General features: G+C 39.9%; 1 protein-coding gene across 6 annotated transcripts in view; it reads left to right on the forward strand.

The window, feature by feature from the left end:
• The window catches only part of TRIM59 (tripartite motif containing 59), a 48697-nt gene that overhangs the window by 225 nt on the left and 34920 nt on the right, over positions 1-13552 (forward strand). Inside the window, exons 1-3 of one of the 6 annotated variants that reach the window (XR_011199369.1) lie at positions 186-300; positions 1173-1399; positions 5815-5906. The exons of 1 other annotated variant lie outside the window; for it this stretch is intronic. Coding sequence is in view for 1 of the 5 variants with exons in the window: in XM_069213247.1 (XP_069069348.1) it covers positions 295-300 (6 nt within the window). In the remaining 4 variants the exon portion in view is untranslated. Of the gene's footprint in view, positions 1-165; positions 301-735; positions 1049-1172; positions 1400-5814; positions 5907-13552 lie in introns of those variants that run through there. 4 more of the 6 variants (XM_069213249.1, XM_069213250.1, XM_069213247.1 and 1 more) reach the window with 4 other exon arrangements.

Consider the following 13552-nt stretch of genomic DNA (forward strand, 5'->3'; position numbering starts at 1 on the left):
TAGTAGTAGAAAGCATAAAGGTCTATAATTTCTTTAGAAGAACAGTTAATTATAACCAATTTTCACAACGGCATCAATAAATTAGACATTTTTGCCAATTATTTTCTTCGAACTGGAACATTTTTGTTGAGATAAACGTAAACATCGGCCTTTCGAAGATGGCCGCCACTGCTACCTACCAGGAGCAGGGCGGCACTACATGTGTAATTCCTGTGGAACTTGTAGTACTGTACCTTTCGTTGCGGACCAGACAACATAGACGCGAGGAAGAAGGCAGCACAGGCTGTATGAACTATGCACGTAAGTTGAGAACACTTTAACCGAATTATTGAAAATAAATAGTAAACAGATTTAACATGATTATATATATATATATATACATAAATAAATAAATAAATAATGACTTTAAGTCGGCCCATCTGTTTCTACTGGAAACACATTTTTGTACGAATAGCTGTAAACTAATTTAGACTTCGCTCTTTATTTTACGCTAGAGCTACAACTAAACCCGGGCCGATGGTCCTGGATCTAGGCAAAAATGAGTGTCGTTTTGTTTTTTTCTACAAGTTTATCGTACGAATCCTTGTTTTCATCAGTCGAATCAAATTGCCTACTCGAGTTCATCTCTCAAATTCGAGCTGTTTATGAGCAGCATCATTTACGAGTTTATAGAAGGATACGAGTATCGGACGTGAGTTGGCTACAATAGACCTTTCGCAGGGAATTATTGGAAATGCAAACGCATATAAATTGAAAGTTTTAAAACAAAGGTCATCAGAAATGTGCGGGGTTGTCTACAGATAAGAACACGGACCTGGAGTTAAAGCTGTTGCATTGTCCGTTTTCGATATACTTTAGTCAGTTCTTAGTTGACAAGTCAATAAATAAATAGACTATACTTAAGTGATCGGATTTCCCAAAGTACTGGGATTTGAGGAAAGTTTGGGCGAAAGTTAACGCTTTAACAGAAACAGTCGATTATCCAGTGTGAGACCTTAACGTCAGTGATCCGTTCAGATTGGGAAAGAATAAAGCTGTTCCCTAAAGGGTAAGACTCTCCCAACATGGGACAGGTGTTGCCAACTGGTCGGTTTTCTTCATGCATGGTCGATATTTTATAAGAAAAATTATAACAATAACTTAAAGCCGGTATTTTTTTCTCTTATCGATAGAAGAAAACATGTGTTCTACAGCTTCCTTAATGACCCCTGACTGACGATTAATGTAAGCAAAGGCAGAAAGGCCATGTTAAAAAGGAGTACAGATGATTTTTGTAAAGTTTTACTTAAGAAGCATGTCCAGGCCTTTGCGGAATCTGAAATCATGAACACACGGCCAGCGTTTTTTCTCTGGGAAAGGTGGAAACCATACAAGGCACACACATTTGCGGTATCCGAGAGTAAGTGTTATCCTTGCCTTTCTGGAGATATATAGAATGACAGCAATCCAGCTCAATTCATGTAGTTCCGAGTTTGACCAATTACCTTGTAGTATTACAATTTAACTACAATTGCATAATCAAATCCACTTTGAAGGCCTGGCCTGAAACAATGTAATTTTTTTCTACTTTCTATGAACAAATACATGTATAGGTTTTTTTTATCTCCATATTCCATAAATCCTACAACTTAAATTACAACACTGTGTTTAATAGCTGTTTTGCCACGGATTGTTCTGTATATTTGGCCCATGGCCAATTTCATTCTAATTTGTGCATACTATTACCACCTGCAATGCTTTCCCTTTTTTTCTTCATTATCACCTACAAAAGGATGTTGACATACATGACTTCAAGATGTGGAATGTGCAACACCTTCTCCTGTGTTTGATTTAATAAACTATAATGTTGTTTGTGTATAACACCAACCCAACCAACAAGGTGCACTTAACAGTTGAGATGCATCTTAGCTCACTATTGACACTGTTGTCAAGGTGAGGGAAAAATAATGTAAATTCATGTTTAAAAACTATTGCTTTTAAAAAAAATAGTTCTCAATGCACTGATAAAATGTGAAGTACGAAGGTGAAACGGTTTTATATGTTAATGAAATACACTTTCTGAATTTTTAGTGGATTTTATCATATTTTTACAGTATTGCGTTAAAAATAAAGGTGTTTCTAAAGATAAACAGTGCAGGATAACCTAGTTACTTCCTTTCTTTAATTTCAGTTAACCTTTACATAAATGCTTGCTTGTTTATTTAATTTCTTGCTCAGTGTTAGTACTGATTCAGCCCACTGCTACTTTTGACCTTGGGGCGCGTGTAAAGGTCAGGGGGGCCGCATGTGGCCCCCCGGCCGTACTTTGAGTATCAATGCTTTAGAGTTTTCTGGAAATACATTCACAACTTCAAAGTTAGCAGTGTGACTTGTTGTTTGTGCTCAACTCTTCCTCATTTCCCCAACTCACACTCACTGTCTAACTTCAATATGGCCAGACAGCCTGTGTTACCAGGTTTCCTGATGAGTGAAAAGTTCATCTGCCAGAGACAGCTGCTGAGGTAACCTCTAGCTGGCAGGAGAACTGCTTTCAGTACTTCTGACTCAGTGTGCTTTGGATAAAAAGGCTGTAAATACCCACCATTGTTTTACTACCATTTTCATTGTTGACCATCCTTGTGTGTAGTTAGTGATCATTAGTTCTGAAGCACATTTCCACCTTACTATGTTCATGCAATGGACTTGCATCTAAAATAAGCTGGAACATGCTTAGTGGAATATCCCATCATCCCCCACAAGGACCATATCCGGCTCTGTCAGTCATCCTCAGAGGATAACTTGTTGAGGGACTCTTGCAATCACCTGTGTTATTTCTCCTGTGTCTTCATCTACAGATCTTGCCAAAGCCTAAAGGTTTGTTAGCAACAGCTTCCCAGAGCCATAACTTACCTGATCTACTTCCATATTCTTGTTTTGTTCTTCTCTGTTAAAATCTGAATGGGAAGAGCCCATTCTCTTTCTAACTGGCAGCGGTTGTTTTGGTTTCAAGGTTCTCAGGGTTCCAAAGTAGGGCAAGATCTGATGTTATAGACATCAGAAAGGAGTCCATACAGCTACTTTTCTACAGAGGTAAAAAACCTTTAGTCAAGCTCATTCTTTTTTGTAGGTCATGACAAAATCCATTGGCAGACAACATTTTTCAGGTCTTTTACTTCCCCGGCAAGTTCCAAATTGTTTATGTCTTCTTGCTCTTTGAAAAGGCATGCAGAAAGAACTCTTGTCACAACAGCAATATTCTGCAGTACGTTCCGGAGGAAAGGTCTGATTCTTCACAAGAACAATTATTTGGCGAGTTTTATGTTTTCCAATAATACACATATTCATCAGCATATTTACATACATTCTTTTGTAGAGTTTTGTCTGAGGTTATAGAAAATATATGGAATTTAAATGTGCCTGATGGCCTCATCTAAAATTTTTGCTTCTATTTTGGTTCTGTCCGATCAGTTTTTGTACATCTTGACTGAGCTTTGTATGAGCACCACAAACAGGGTTCAGAAGACGAGGTTTTTATTGGACTTGCAGAAAAGTCAAACAAAGATGTATAAGACTAGGTTCACCCCTCAATATCATCTTCACTGACTTTTCTATTGTTCCTCATCCACCAAGACTTGGGGACAGATTTAGAGTTTGACGGACGCGTTATATAGTGGAATTGTAATGTGGCAGATGGGATATCCGTCATGCTTGTGACTGAGTTACCCCATCCTCCAAATCTCTAAATAAAGCCCTTGGTCCCCCTTCTTCCATTTCCCTGTTTTCTGTAGCCAAAGCCCTTTAATGCTGTAGCATGTTTGTTTACAGCATAAAAAAAAACAGTTAAAGTTAATTACATTAATAGAGCGGAACAGAGATGTATTAAAACACTGGAGTATTGAATAATATATATTTTTTCCTGAAACAACAAAAAGTCACACATTTCTTATTGGTTTACAAGGGAATGTTTAATCACTCCTACCAATATATTTCTTTGGTTATTCCAGTAAGCAGAATTAAAACCGTCATATTATTTAATATTATTTATTTGTATGTGCAAGCATGCTATCACCAAAGGTTTTCTACTGCTAGATGCTGAACAAGAGGGGGCAGTAAGATAAAACAACAACAAAAAGAGAATGCAAAAGATAAAACAACAAAAAAACAGAGAATCGAAAATCTGGTAACCCAAGTCAGAAAGGAAGGGTCACCAGAACAGAAGATCAGTTATGTCTTTCCTGAATTCACTATGACAAGGCTAGTTCCCAAAGCCAGGACCCCAAAATATGGAACATTGTCAACCTTCCATCTAGCCCTCTTCTCATGAGGGAACTGAAGTACAGCCTAAGAGTTGGACTGCAAGAGTTCAGAGGGCAATCACCACCATTGGGCCTAAAAGGAAAATGAGTCCATATTTCCAGACCCAGTGTATGAGGTAAAACAAATCTTGAATTGGGCCTTTTTATATACAGCTATAGATCTCTCAGAATTGAAGGTGCTTTTAAAAATGCAAACTCTATTATAAAGACAAGACACTAGGCATTTTTTTAGTTTACTTATAGATAGCTTTATCTGTTTGTCAGATCTCATGTGACCAGTACACACGTGCAAGAAGTAGTACAGTGAGTGTGCTCTGAGTCTGGGTTTTTCATGATTTACCATTGCTTTGTTGGGATGTCCAACAAGTCCATGGCATTTTGTGGGATGTTAAATTGTCCTATTTGGGTTCCATTGATGTTGCTGTTAAGCTAGCACTTTTGTTAGACCACAGAAGCAACATGAAATGTAGCTTGTACTTCAGAATAAGTGTGTGTTCTTTGTTGTTTTTACTGAAATTAGTACATTTTAATTGCTAGTTTATGTTTTTTTTGTCTTAGAAAGCAAGTCTTGTTGGTCTTTGTGACAGGGTTAAGGCTATATACTAATGACTCTTGCAGATTCATTTTATGTTTGACTACACACAGCTTCAGATAGTAGACAAGACCTATATTCTCCTCTGAAGCCCTCTAAGCCCTCTAGTGGCCCAATCTTGCCTGCGGCTGCCTTGTAGTGTGTACTTCTACACAAGTGGCATCATACAAGACACCCACTATCGTAAGGCCATAGTCACTGTCATAAGGCAAAACAGCCACCATCATATATCATCACAACCGTATGACAACACAACCACCATCATTTATACACGCAGCCAGTATCATGCACCTACACATCTTCCATCATATGCCCATAAAATCTACACCAACACGCAAAAAAGGTAAAACAAAATACCCCAAAAAGCTAATGAAATTCCCTAAAAAACTAAAGTTGAACAGCTTAGTTTCACTAATACGTTTAGTTGGCATATGATGGTGGATGTGTGGTTATGTGATGATGGATGTGGGAGGTCATCATAGTGGCCTTGTGGGAACCTCACAGTGGGTCTATGAACATATGTTGTTGGTTGAATTGTTCAATTCTGGTTGTTTAATTGTGTTTGTGTGAACAAATAATTGCGTACATGCAGTCCTTTATGATGATGATTGGGTGTGTGACTGTTTGATGGTTGGCATGTTGGTAGATGAAAGCTGGTGGGTGCATGCTTGAAGTTGGGTGTATTGGTGTATGATATTGGTTATATGGACATGATGGTCTGGTATCCTGGTGTTGTAATTAACCACATCTTCCTTTTAACTCTTAGTGTGCCTCTATATATACATACATATATTGATAAAAACACTCAGTTCATACTTGCATGACATCATTAATGACATCTCATATGACATCTTTGATAACATTACTACTTTCCTACTTTTCTCATTCTAATTTCTTGTTCTGTTCCTTTGCTTATCTTCAAACCAGCTGAAGGTTATCCAAAGCCATTTTTGAGGGTCATTGTCATCTAAGCCCAAGTTGACCTCAAGAAAGATCCGGCATTGCCTCTCCTGATGTGCGTAGCTTCTTAACAGCGCTAAACTCTGCTTCCAGAGTGAACAATCCACTTCATTATGGTGGTTCAAAGCAGCTATCATACTGATGACCTCCTCCATTCGTGAAGTGCAACACTGTAGGTAAAACCTATATAGCTCAGGCTGCCCCAATACAATAAAGAGCAACAAATGAAGTCCACATGCAGTAAACATTTTATTAGCCCTTCTCAAGGGTCAGGTGTTTTTAATCCTACTAAACTTTTTAAAATTTGATTGAGACACCACTGTATTCTTGAAGCACACAAATCCTACAGGAATACAAATCAATCTGCCCTGTGTGTTAGTAAAAGGTTACTGCTGTTCCTCTGAAATTAGGTTGATGAAGGAGAAGCTGTTGCTTACAGTCTCACAAACTGTTATACAGTTCCCACTAAAAAGGTAGGACTGCACATTGAGGAGGCAGAACTTCTGGCTGAGAGGGCTGAGTCCATCTACACCATCGGAAACTGTTGACCTCATTTCTAGCTAGGTCACTGTGTCTCACCTGAACCCCTAACTTTGCTAGGGTAGCAGATGATTACAGCAACCTCAGATATTGTAATTGTATTGTAATCGTATTTGTATAGCGCTTACTACCCCTGACGAGGCGTCGAAGCGCTTTTCGATGAGTAGCACCCTACTCTGGAACCCAACAAGAATTAGTGATGGATTAGTATAGTTAAATAATGAGTACAGTTTTAGTATTATTATGAGTTAATTTGAGCCGCGGATATGAGAGTTTGTTAGTTAGATTGACTGGAGTAATGGAGGGGTGGAGGAGGAAAGAAATCCAGAAGTGTTAATTGGGAGTATACCCTTCATTTACTCAACCCAAAGGCTTGGGATGAGTAAAGGGGGGCAGAGGGGGGAAGAGTATGTGGAAGGGTTAGGGAGAGCATAGTAGCAGGGTGAAATAAATTCAGGAGAATTTAGTAGGGTTGTGTGGGAGGTCACAGTAGTAGAGTGAGGTTTGGTGAGTTAGATGTGGAAGCAGAGGGAAGAGCTTAGGCAGAGTTATTTAGGAGATGAAAGTAGTAGAATGGATTTGGGATGAGTCAGACTGAGAATGGAGGGTAATTTGATAGAGACATGACATATGATGATGAGTAGATAAGTGTGATAAGATGACAGCAGGAATTCATAGATATCTAGTATAACAACCCACCCAGGAGCCATGCAATGATCCACGAACATGCCAAGCACAGAAACAACATATACACATACACATATATATATATATATATATATATATATATATATATATATATATACACACATACACACACACACACACATACACATGAATTCATACACATATGCACATACAATACATAATTAGAACCATGGTTAAAAAATACTTAGTCAAACAGGTTTAAAGAGTGTTTGTGTATTTTATTGTTATGACATAGTAGCAATACATATATTCTAAAGAAACTATAAATAAATAGAAATGTACATATAATCTGAAAAAATATTTATCAACATAGGCATATGTAGTTCATAGTTGTTTGAAAATGGTGGTTATGAAGGAAAGAGCCAACTCTTGAGTAGTTTTCTGAAGACAAGAAAGTTATCTGTGGCTCTTATAGTTGGGGGTAAAGAATTCCATGGTTTGGGTGCTTGGACGGAGAAGGATGTACCACCTATAGTCTTTTTCTTGTATGGTGGTGTTCTAAGGCGGGGTGCCAATCTTGAGCGGAGGGTTCTTTGTTGGATGTATTTGGTAATTTTCTTTCTGATAAAAAGCGGCCCTGTTCCATGTATAGCTTTGTGGGTGATACAAAGCAGCTTGAAAGTGCATCTTCTGGCAACGGGTAACCAGTGTAGTGCTCTCAAGGCAGGGGAGATGTGACACTCTGACTTCCAAGGAAGACGTTGAAACAGATCTTACCCCTTTCATTGTTTACTCAAACATGCCCAGGGTAAACACAAGAAAGATTTGAATAAAGTAATTCAAACATTTATTGAAATAATCCGATTCTTGCATAGAAAGAGCTGTGACTATTCTACAGATGATACAAAGCATTGTAGTCAGTGTTACTAACATTGTGAAAAGAAGAGAGCATCCAACCATGGCGATCTTAGATTTATGTCTACCTAGCACTATCTACAGTCTGAGAGTACAGTGAGTGTACCATCTTCCTGTGCCTGATCTGATGGGATAACCTAAACCCTCCCCACCCCCAGAATTGGAGAGCTGAACCAGGGTGCCATCCTAGAGTAAATTTGGCAGTCCATCTCTTCAAGCTGAAAGGTCAGCAGAGCTGCATGTCGCACACAGGAATCGTTCCAGGACAGCAGTGGCTGGAGTGCTGCTCTGCCCCCCCGAGTAAGTGCATTGTTTGAATAATCAAAGCCATCCTGTGTTGGAGGTACAACTCTGATGCAGTGAAATGTCTAGATGTCATAAGCTGTCTCTGAGCTGGTAACACTAGCACAAGGATATCTTGAGCTATGTTCCTAACCTTGAACAGAGTGTACAGGTTATATGCCGAGAAAGATTAACTGAAAACAAGCAGCATTCACAATGTATTCTCAGAATAATATTATGCACACATAAAGTGTGTAAAATGTCATTGGCAAAAATGCGATGGCAGCTAAAATGTGTAACATATCAAATATGAAAGTAAGCAAAAAATTGAGCTACAATGGAGAACCAACGTGCGCCCAAACCACACCTCACAACAAAAATAATGAGAGCAAATCCCGGTAGAGATAGAAAATGGTTGTGAGTGGTTGCCTACTATTATCAAATTAATCAGTTTTGAATCTTGACCAATTTAGGCCTTCCTTAAGTCAATATTGCTGGTAATATGTTAGCCCACTGCAGTAAATGGCTGTGTTCCCTGTGAGTGACAGTGTGTTATGCACTTCTTTCTGATGCGTAGACACTTCAGTGCCAGTGCAGGCTGGTCAATTTTTTATTCGTACCCCCATTCATTCCGTCATTTTGAATGTTTTTGTCATGGGTTATTCTGTATTTGCATTGCATTATTTGCAAACATATGCATAGTATGTTTAAATTGCAGCACTTTAAAAAAAAATGTTTTAATGCTTATGCATGTTTGCAAACAAACATATTGCACCTATTGGCTTTGCCAGTGCTTTTTTTTTAATTGTCTTTACAAGTAGCATAGAGCAGATGCCCTCTTTGATAAATGTCCCACTGCTAGATCTCTATGGTAGACCATAAGGAGGTGTCTCCATCCGGTTGATTGCGAGCTACCAGTAGCTCCCAGGCACCTTCAGAGAAGCTCACAGCCTTGAGTTTATTTTTAACTAAGCACAGGGTCACATGTTCCTTTTAAAGTTAAGCAAAGGCTGTGTTTATTTTGCATTATCAGGCTGCAGATAGCGGGGCCTGATAATGAGTAATGCTCAGTCAGATTTATGTCCCAAGCTCAGGTTGGGGCACAGAGGTGAAGAACTTAAGCACTGAGGTATCTGACTCTTAAATAAAAGTCCTTGTCAACTCAATATGGGAGCTGAGATCAAAATTATGTTTCTGAATGCTATTAAATGGGAGAAAATTCAAATGAAAAGTTACCTTAGTGATTAGGTTAACTCTTCACTTTAATTTTCTCCTATTTCAAAGATTCACATTTACAAACAGCAGGCCTTTTACTTCTAATGGCCAATAGACACTTTGACAGATGTGTAATACAGTCTTTTTTTAAAGGTGAGCAATTTAAAGTGCAGAAAAATGTTCCATATTTTGAATATTTTTGCAGAACGTTTTTCTGCAATTTAAATCCTCGCGTTAAAAAAATAAATAGTTATGATTGTATTATACATGTAACAGTGCCACATGTGGCAAAAGGTGTGTGCTGTGCCACACAGACATACAACACAGGCTCTCAGTCACCCATCCACAAATATCCCGTTCATAGGCGCATTAGTCCATACATCCCCGAAGACCATGCTCTCACTGACACACATGGCAGTCCTGTCATATTAGCCCTAATCAAAGTGTTCTGTTCAAACCATAGGATCTGGCTCTATAGGTATAAGACTTAATTAAAGTCAAGGAAGCGGGCTGTGGTAGTATCTGGTAACAATGCACAAGTTGTTTAGCCTTCAGTAGGTCACAATGATTTTCACTGATCCGAACTGGCACTCACTACAGAAAATGTTGGAGACCCCTGGTCTATACATTTTCCCAGTACTTAAATGTACCTGTTTAAAAATTAGAATGCCAGCTGGAACAGAGAAACAGGCTAGAGCGTTTCTTATGCCCATCATCTGTAGGGGTTTCCGAACAGTAAGTAGCTCTCAAAGTTCCTCAAGCTGGAGAAGAACCTCTGGAGAAGATTACATGATCTTATACAAATATATACAGGGAGAACATGGCTAATATGTCAACTCACCAGGAGACCTTGACAACACAATATTAAAATCACTGAAGCAAACCGATTACATTTTTGACTAGGCCAGTAGGTTTTAAAATTGTGCCCAGTCAGTACTCATCCCACTTTAACAAAACGTATATAAAATAATCCCCACATCAATCGCGTGCCAAATTAACCTTTGTATTTTCCGTTGGCAGACTCCTTTATGTGAAGTTGCCAGGCGACCTTGCCTAGATGATTGCATAATTCATGTCACTTTCCTCTAGTGGGCAGCATCATTTCTTTGCTCGATTGCCAGCATGTTGTAACATGTACGTTATAGTGATGTAAAAGGAATGATATTGTGGATTTCCTTAAGGTCTTTTTTGGGTCATGGCTGAAAGCAACTTCAAGTGTTTGTCACATACTATTGCTTCCAGTACATTACATATATTGAGAGTGGGCTGTGGGTCAGGTCTTTGCTATGACTGAATGGATTTATTGTCTATCCCTAGTCTCTGCTCACGAATAAGACCTAAGCCTTCCTCTCATCTGTCGGATCACACAGCTTCCATGGGTGATGTATACATACTGGAGAAACTGATGACTATTTGAACGAAGCTGCTTGGATATTCTCAAATACTGGAGAGTGAAATTCCCCCCACTTGCCCCCCCCCCCAGTCCACTCCTCTCCAGCCACCCAAAATTATCTTTAAATTTCTTCTGTTATCATTTTACGTGCTGTAGGGCGTTGTTGGGAGTATTTTTTTAGCAACATATTTCAGTATTAATATACAAATATTCTCAAAGTTAACACACTCCAAGCTTTGGTAACCAAACTATTTCATCTAAGGATTATGTTGCACAGGGGCCCCGTAACCTAAGGTTACGTGGCACATGAACATTGTCACCTAGTAATTGATTACCTTCTGAAGGTTGTGGAATTCGATGGCCTGAACGGCATAAACACAACTGGACACAGGAGTACCATCTCTCACAAAAATACTGTTTACAGGTCCATTGTGCCACATTTAGCACATATTTTTGGTTCTGGATTTGGTGGAAGAGGTGTGCCTGGATCCCGCTGCACCCCCCTGCACAGGCACACGGACCTGTGAAAAGGCACGTCATTTTTTTATGCTAAGGCAGCGCTAAAGTGGCCTTTTCCCTGTGCCAAATTTACAAAGTGGTGCAACGCATGCATTGTGCCACTTTGTAACCCTTCGCACTAATTATGCATGCGCCATGCATGATGTATGCAAATGGAGCATTCAGCTGTTGGGGGAGGAGGCGAACAAATGTTGGAAAGAAATCTAAGAGATTTCTTTGCGTCATTTTTTGCGGCACTTTTAACGCCTGCTCAAACCAGGCATTAAAGGGAGGCAAACCATTGTGTACAATGGGCCCCTATGTACTGTTCAGGGTTAGCGTTAACCCTGAACAGTTCAGCAATCTTGCCAAAAATGTTGATGCTATTGCACCCTACCCTGTGCCATATCTGCGATACAGCGCACATGTGGTGGCGATGGTGGGGGGTGTTAAAGGGGCACAAGGAAAATGGGGCTGCACTGTGTGCAGCGACACTTTCCTTAAATCTGCCCCTTAGTTTAACAATGTTCAATATACTGGCCTTGAAAGGTAAATCGAACTTCCCCGGATTCAAACTTGTGATGGGACAGTCACCACTTTTCTCATATGTCCTGGCATAATGTAGACCAGAAGAGTCCAGCTATATCCAGGAGGGCTGGATTCGGGCCATATTTCAGGATAACCCCTGACTGTATAAAGAAGTGCCATTTGTATTCAGGGCATAGATAGTCTGAAAGCCTGGAACAGACATCTTAAGTATCTGCTGTGGGGGAGGGGAACCCCCTCCCCGAGGTGCACACAAAAACACTACTGACTGTAAAGAGACTTTCACATTACTTGCTTTCGCCCTGAAGTGAGAAACATTCTGCAGAGAAGCTCATAGACCCTTGTGTTTATATTTTAATTAGCATGCGCCTTAAAGAATAGAGTTGTAGAATGCGTATATGTAACAATAGCAGCCAGTAGAGACACGTTCCTTCTATGTCGGTTACGCAGGAAGCGTTATTGGACGTGTTGGCCTGTACACTTTTGTACCAAGGGAATACTTGTTTGACTTACCTGGATTCCAGACAAGCCCTGCACACTTTCAGTATGCAGTGCTTACCTCCAACATGTCTGCTGCCCACCACCCCATTGTCCCACTTGTAGGGCCTGATCATGGAATGACCCGAGACAGTTACATAAGTGATATATTGTAATCACAGTCAGGATGAGGTTGGACGTGGATGAACCTCGGAAAAATGGGAAGAGTGCCTTCCAGTTCTCTTTGTGCTCTCTGCTCAGGGGCTTGTGGGCGTATAGCTAATGTAAGGCCACAGCCCAAGCCTCAATAAAGGCTCTGTATCGATTTCCGAGTCGTTTAGGGCTGCCTCACTTTTGTTACAGCACTTATCCCATACTCTAAGGTAGAAACGTATTAGAAAGTTTTAAAGATATTTGTTCTGCACATTTGTGTTCCAATGATTTCTTTTCAATATTCTAAGCAGTGGGGCCTCTCACATGCACTTCTGTGGAGATCTTAAATATATGACCTGGTGCTTAAGGCTCCACACTTTTCCAATGGTGTTGGAATATCTTTCAGCCTGCTTAATCGTCTGTGGACACCAGAGTGCCACACCTGAGTTACTCCTGCTAATTGTAATCTGTTGTGTATTTGAACATCGTACAAAATAGGTAAAACTTATTGTCCCTGACAAAGATTAACATGTGTTGGGCGACACACATTCCTGTTGAACTTGGCCCCCCCTGACATACCGATGCCACAGCCTCCCCCATGAGCCATATATTTCCTACCCTCCTCTTCCTGATCCACTGTACCTCATCCCATGCGCCAGTTCCTGATTGTATTTGCCAGAACCTCATTAAAAAATACCCAGAGTGCTGCTGGGTCGCTCACTATATTTCTTTACGCTGTTACACAATCTGTTGCTAAACTCTATTTTACAGTTCTTAAAAAGTTGTGAGCTAGGATGAAATAGCAAATTAAATAAGCATTGGCAATGCTCATTGATCTCACCAAACTAAGAGCTATAGGCGCTGGCACTGTTAATGCATTTGTGTATATCAATAAGAACAGCCCCAGAGCCGTACACAAATGCATGTACATTGCCAGTGCATATAGCTCTCGGATTGTTAAGACGTATTGGCTTTGCCAATGCTTGTTTGAAACGGTACGTTTAATTTCACAATCTAGCATGTTCTAAGCACGGTCGA

This window comes from Pleurodeles waltl, chromosome 11 (genome assembly GCF_031143425.1).
Source record: "Pleurodeles waltl isolate 20211129_DDA chromosome 11, aPleWal1.hap1.20221129, whole genome shotgun sequence".
Taxonomy (NCBI): domain Eukaryota; kingdom Metazoa; phylum Chordata; class Amphibia; order Caudata; family Salamandridae; genus Pleurodeles; species Pleurodeles waltl.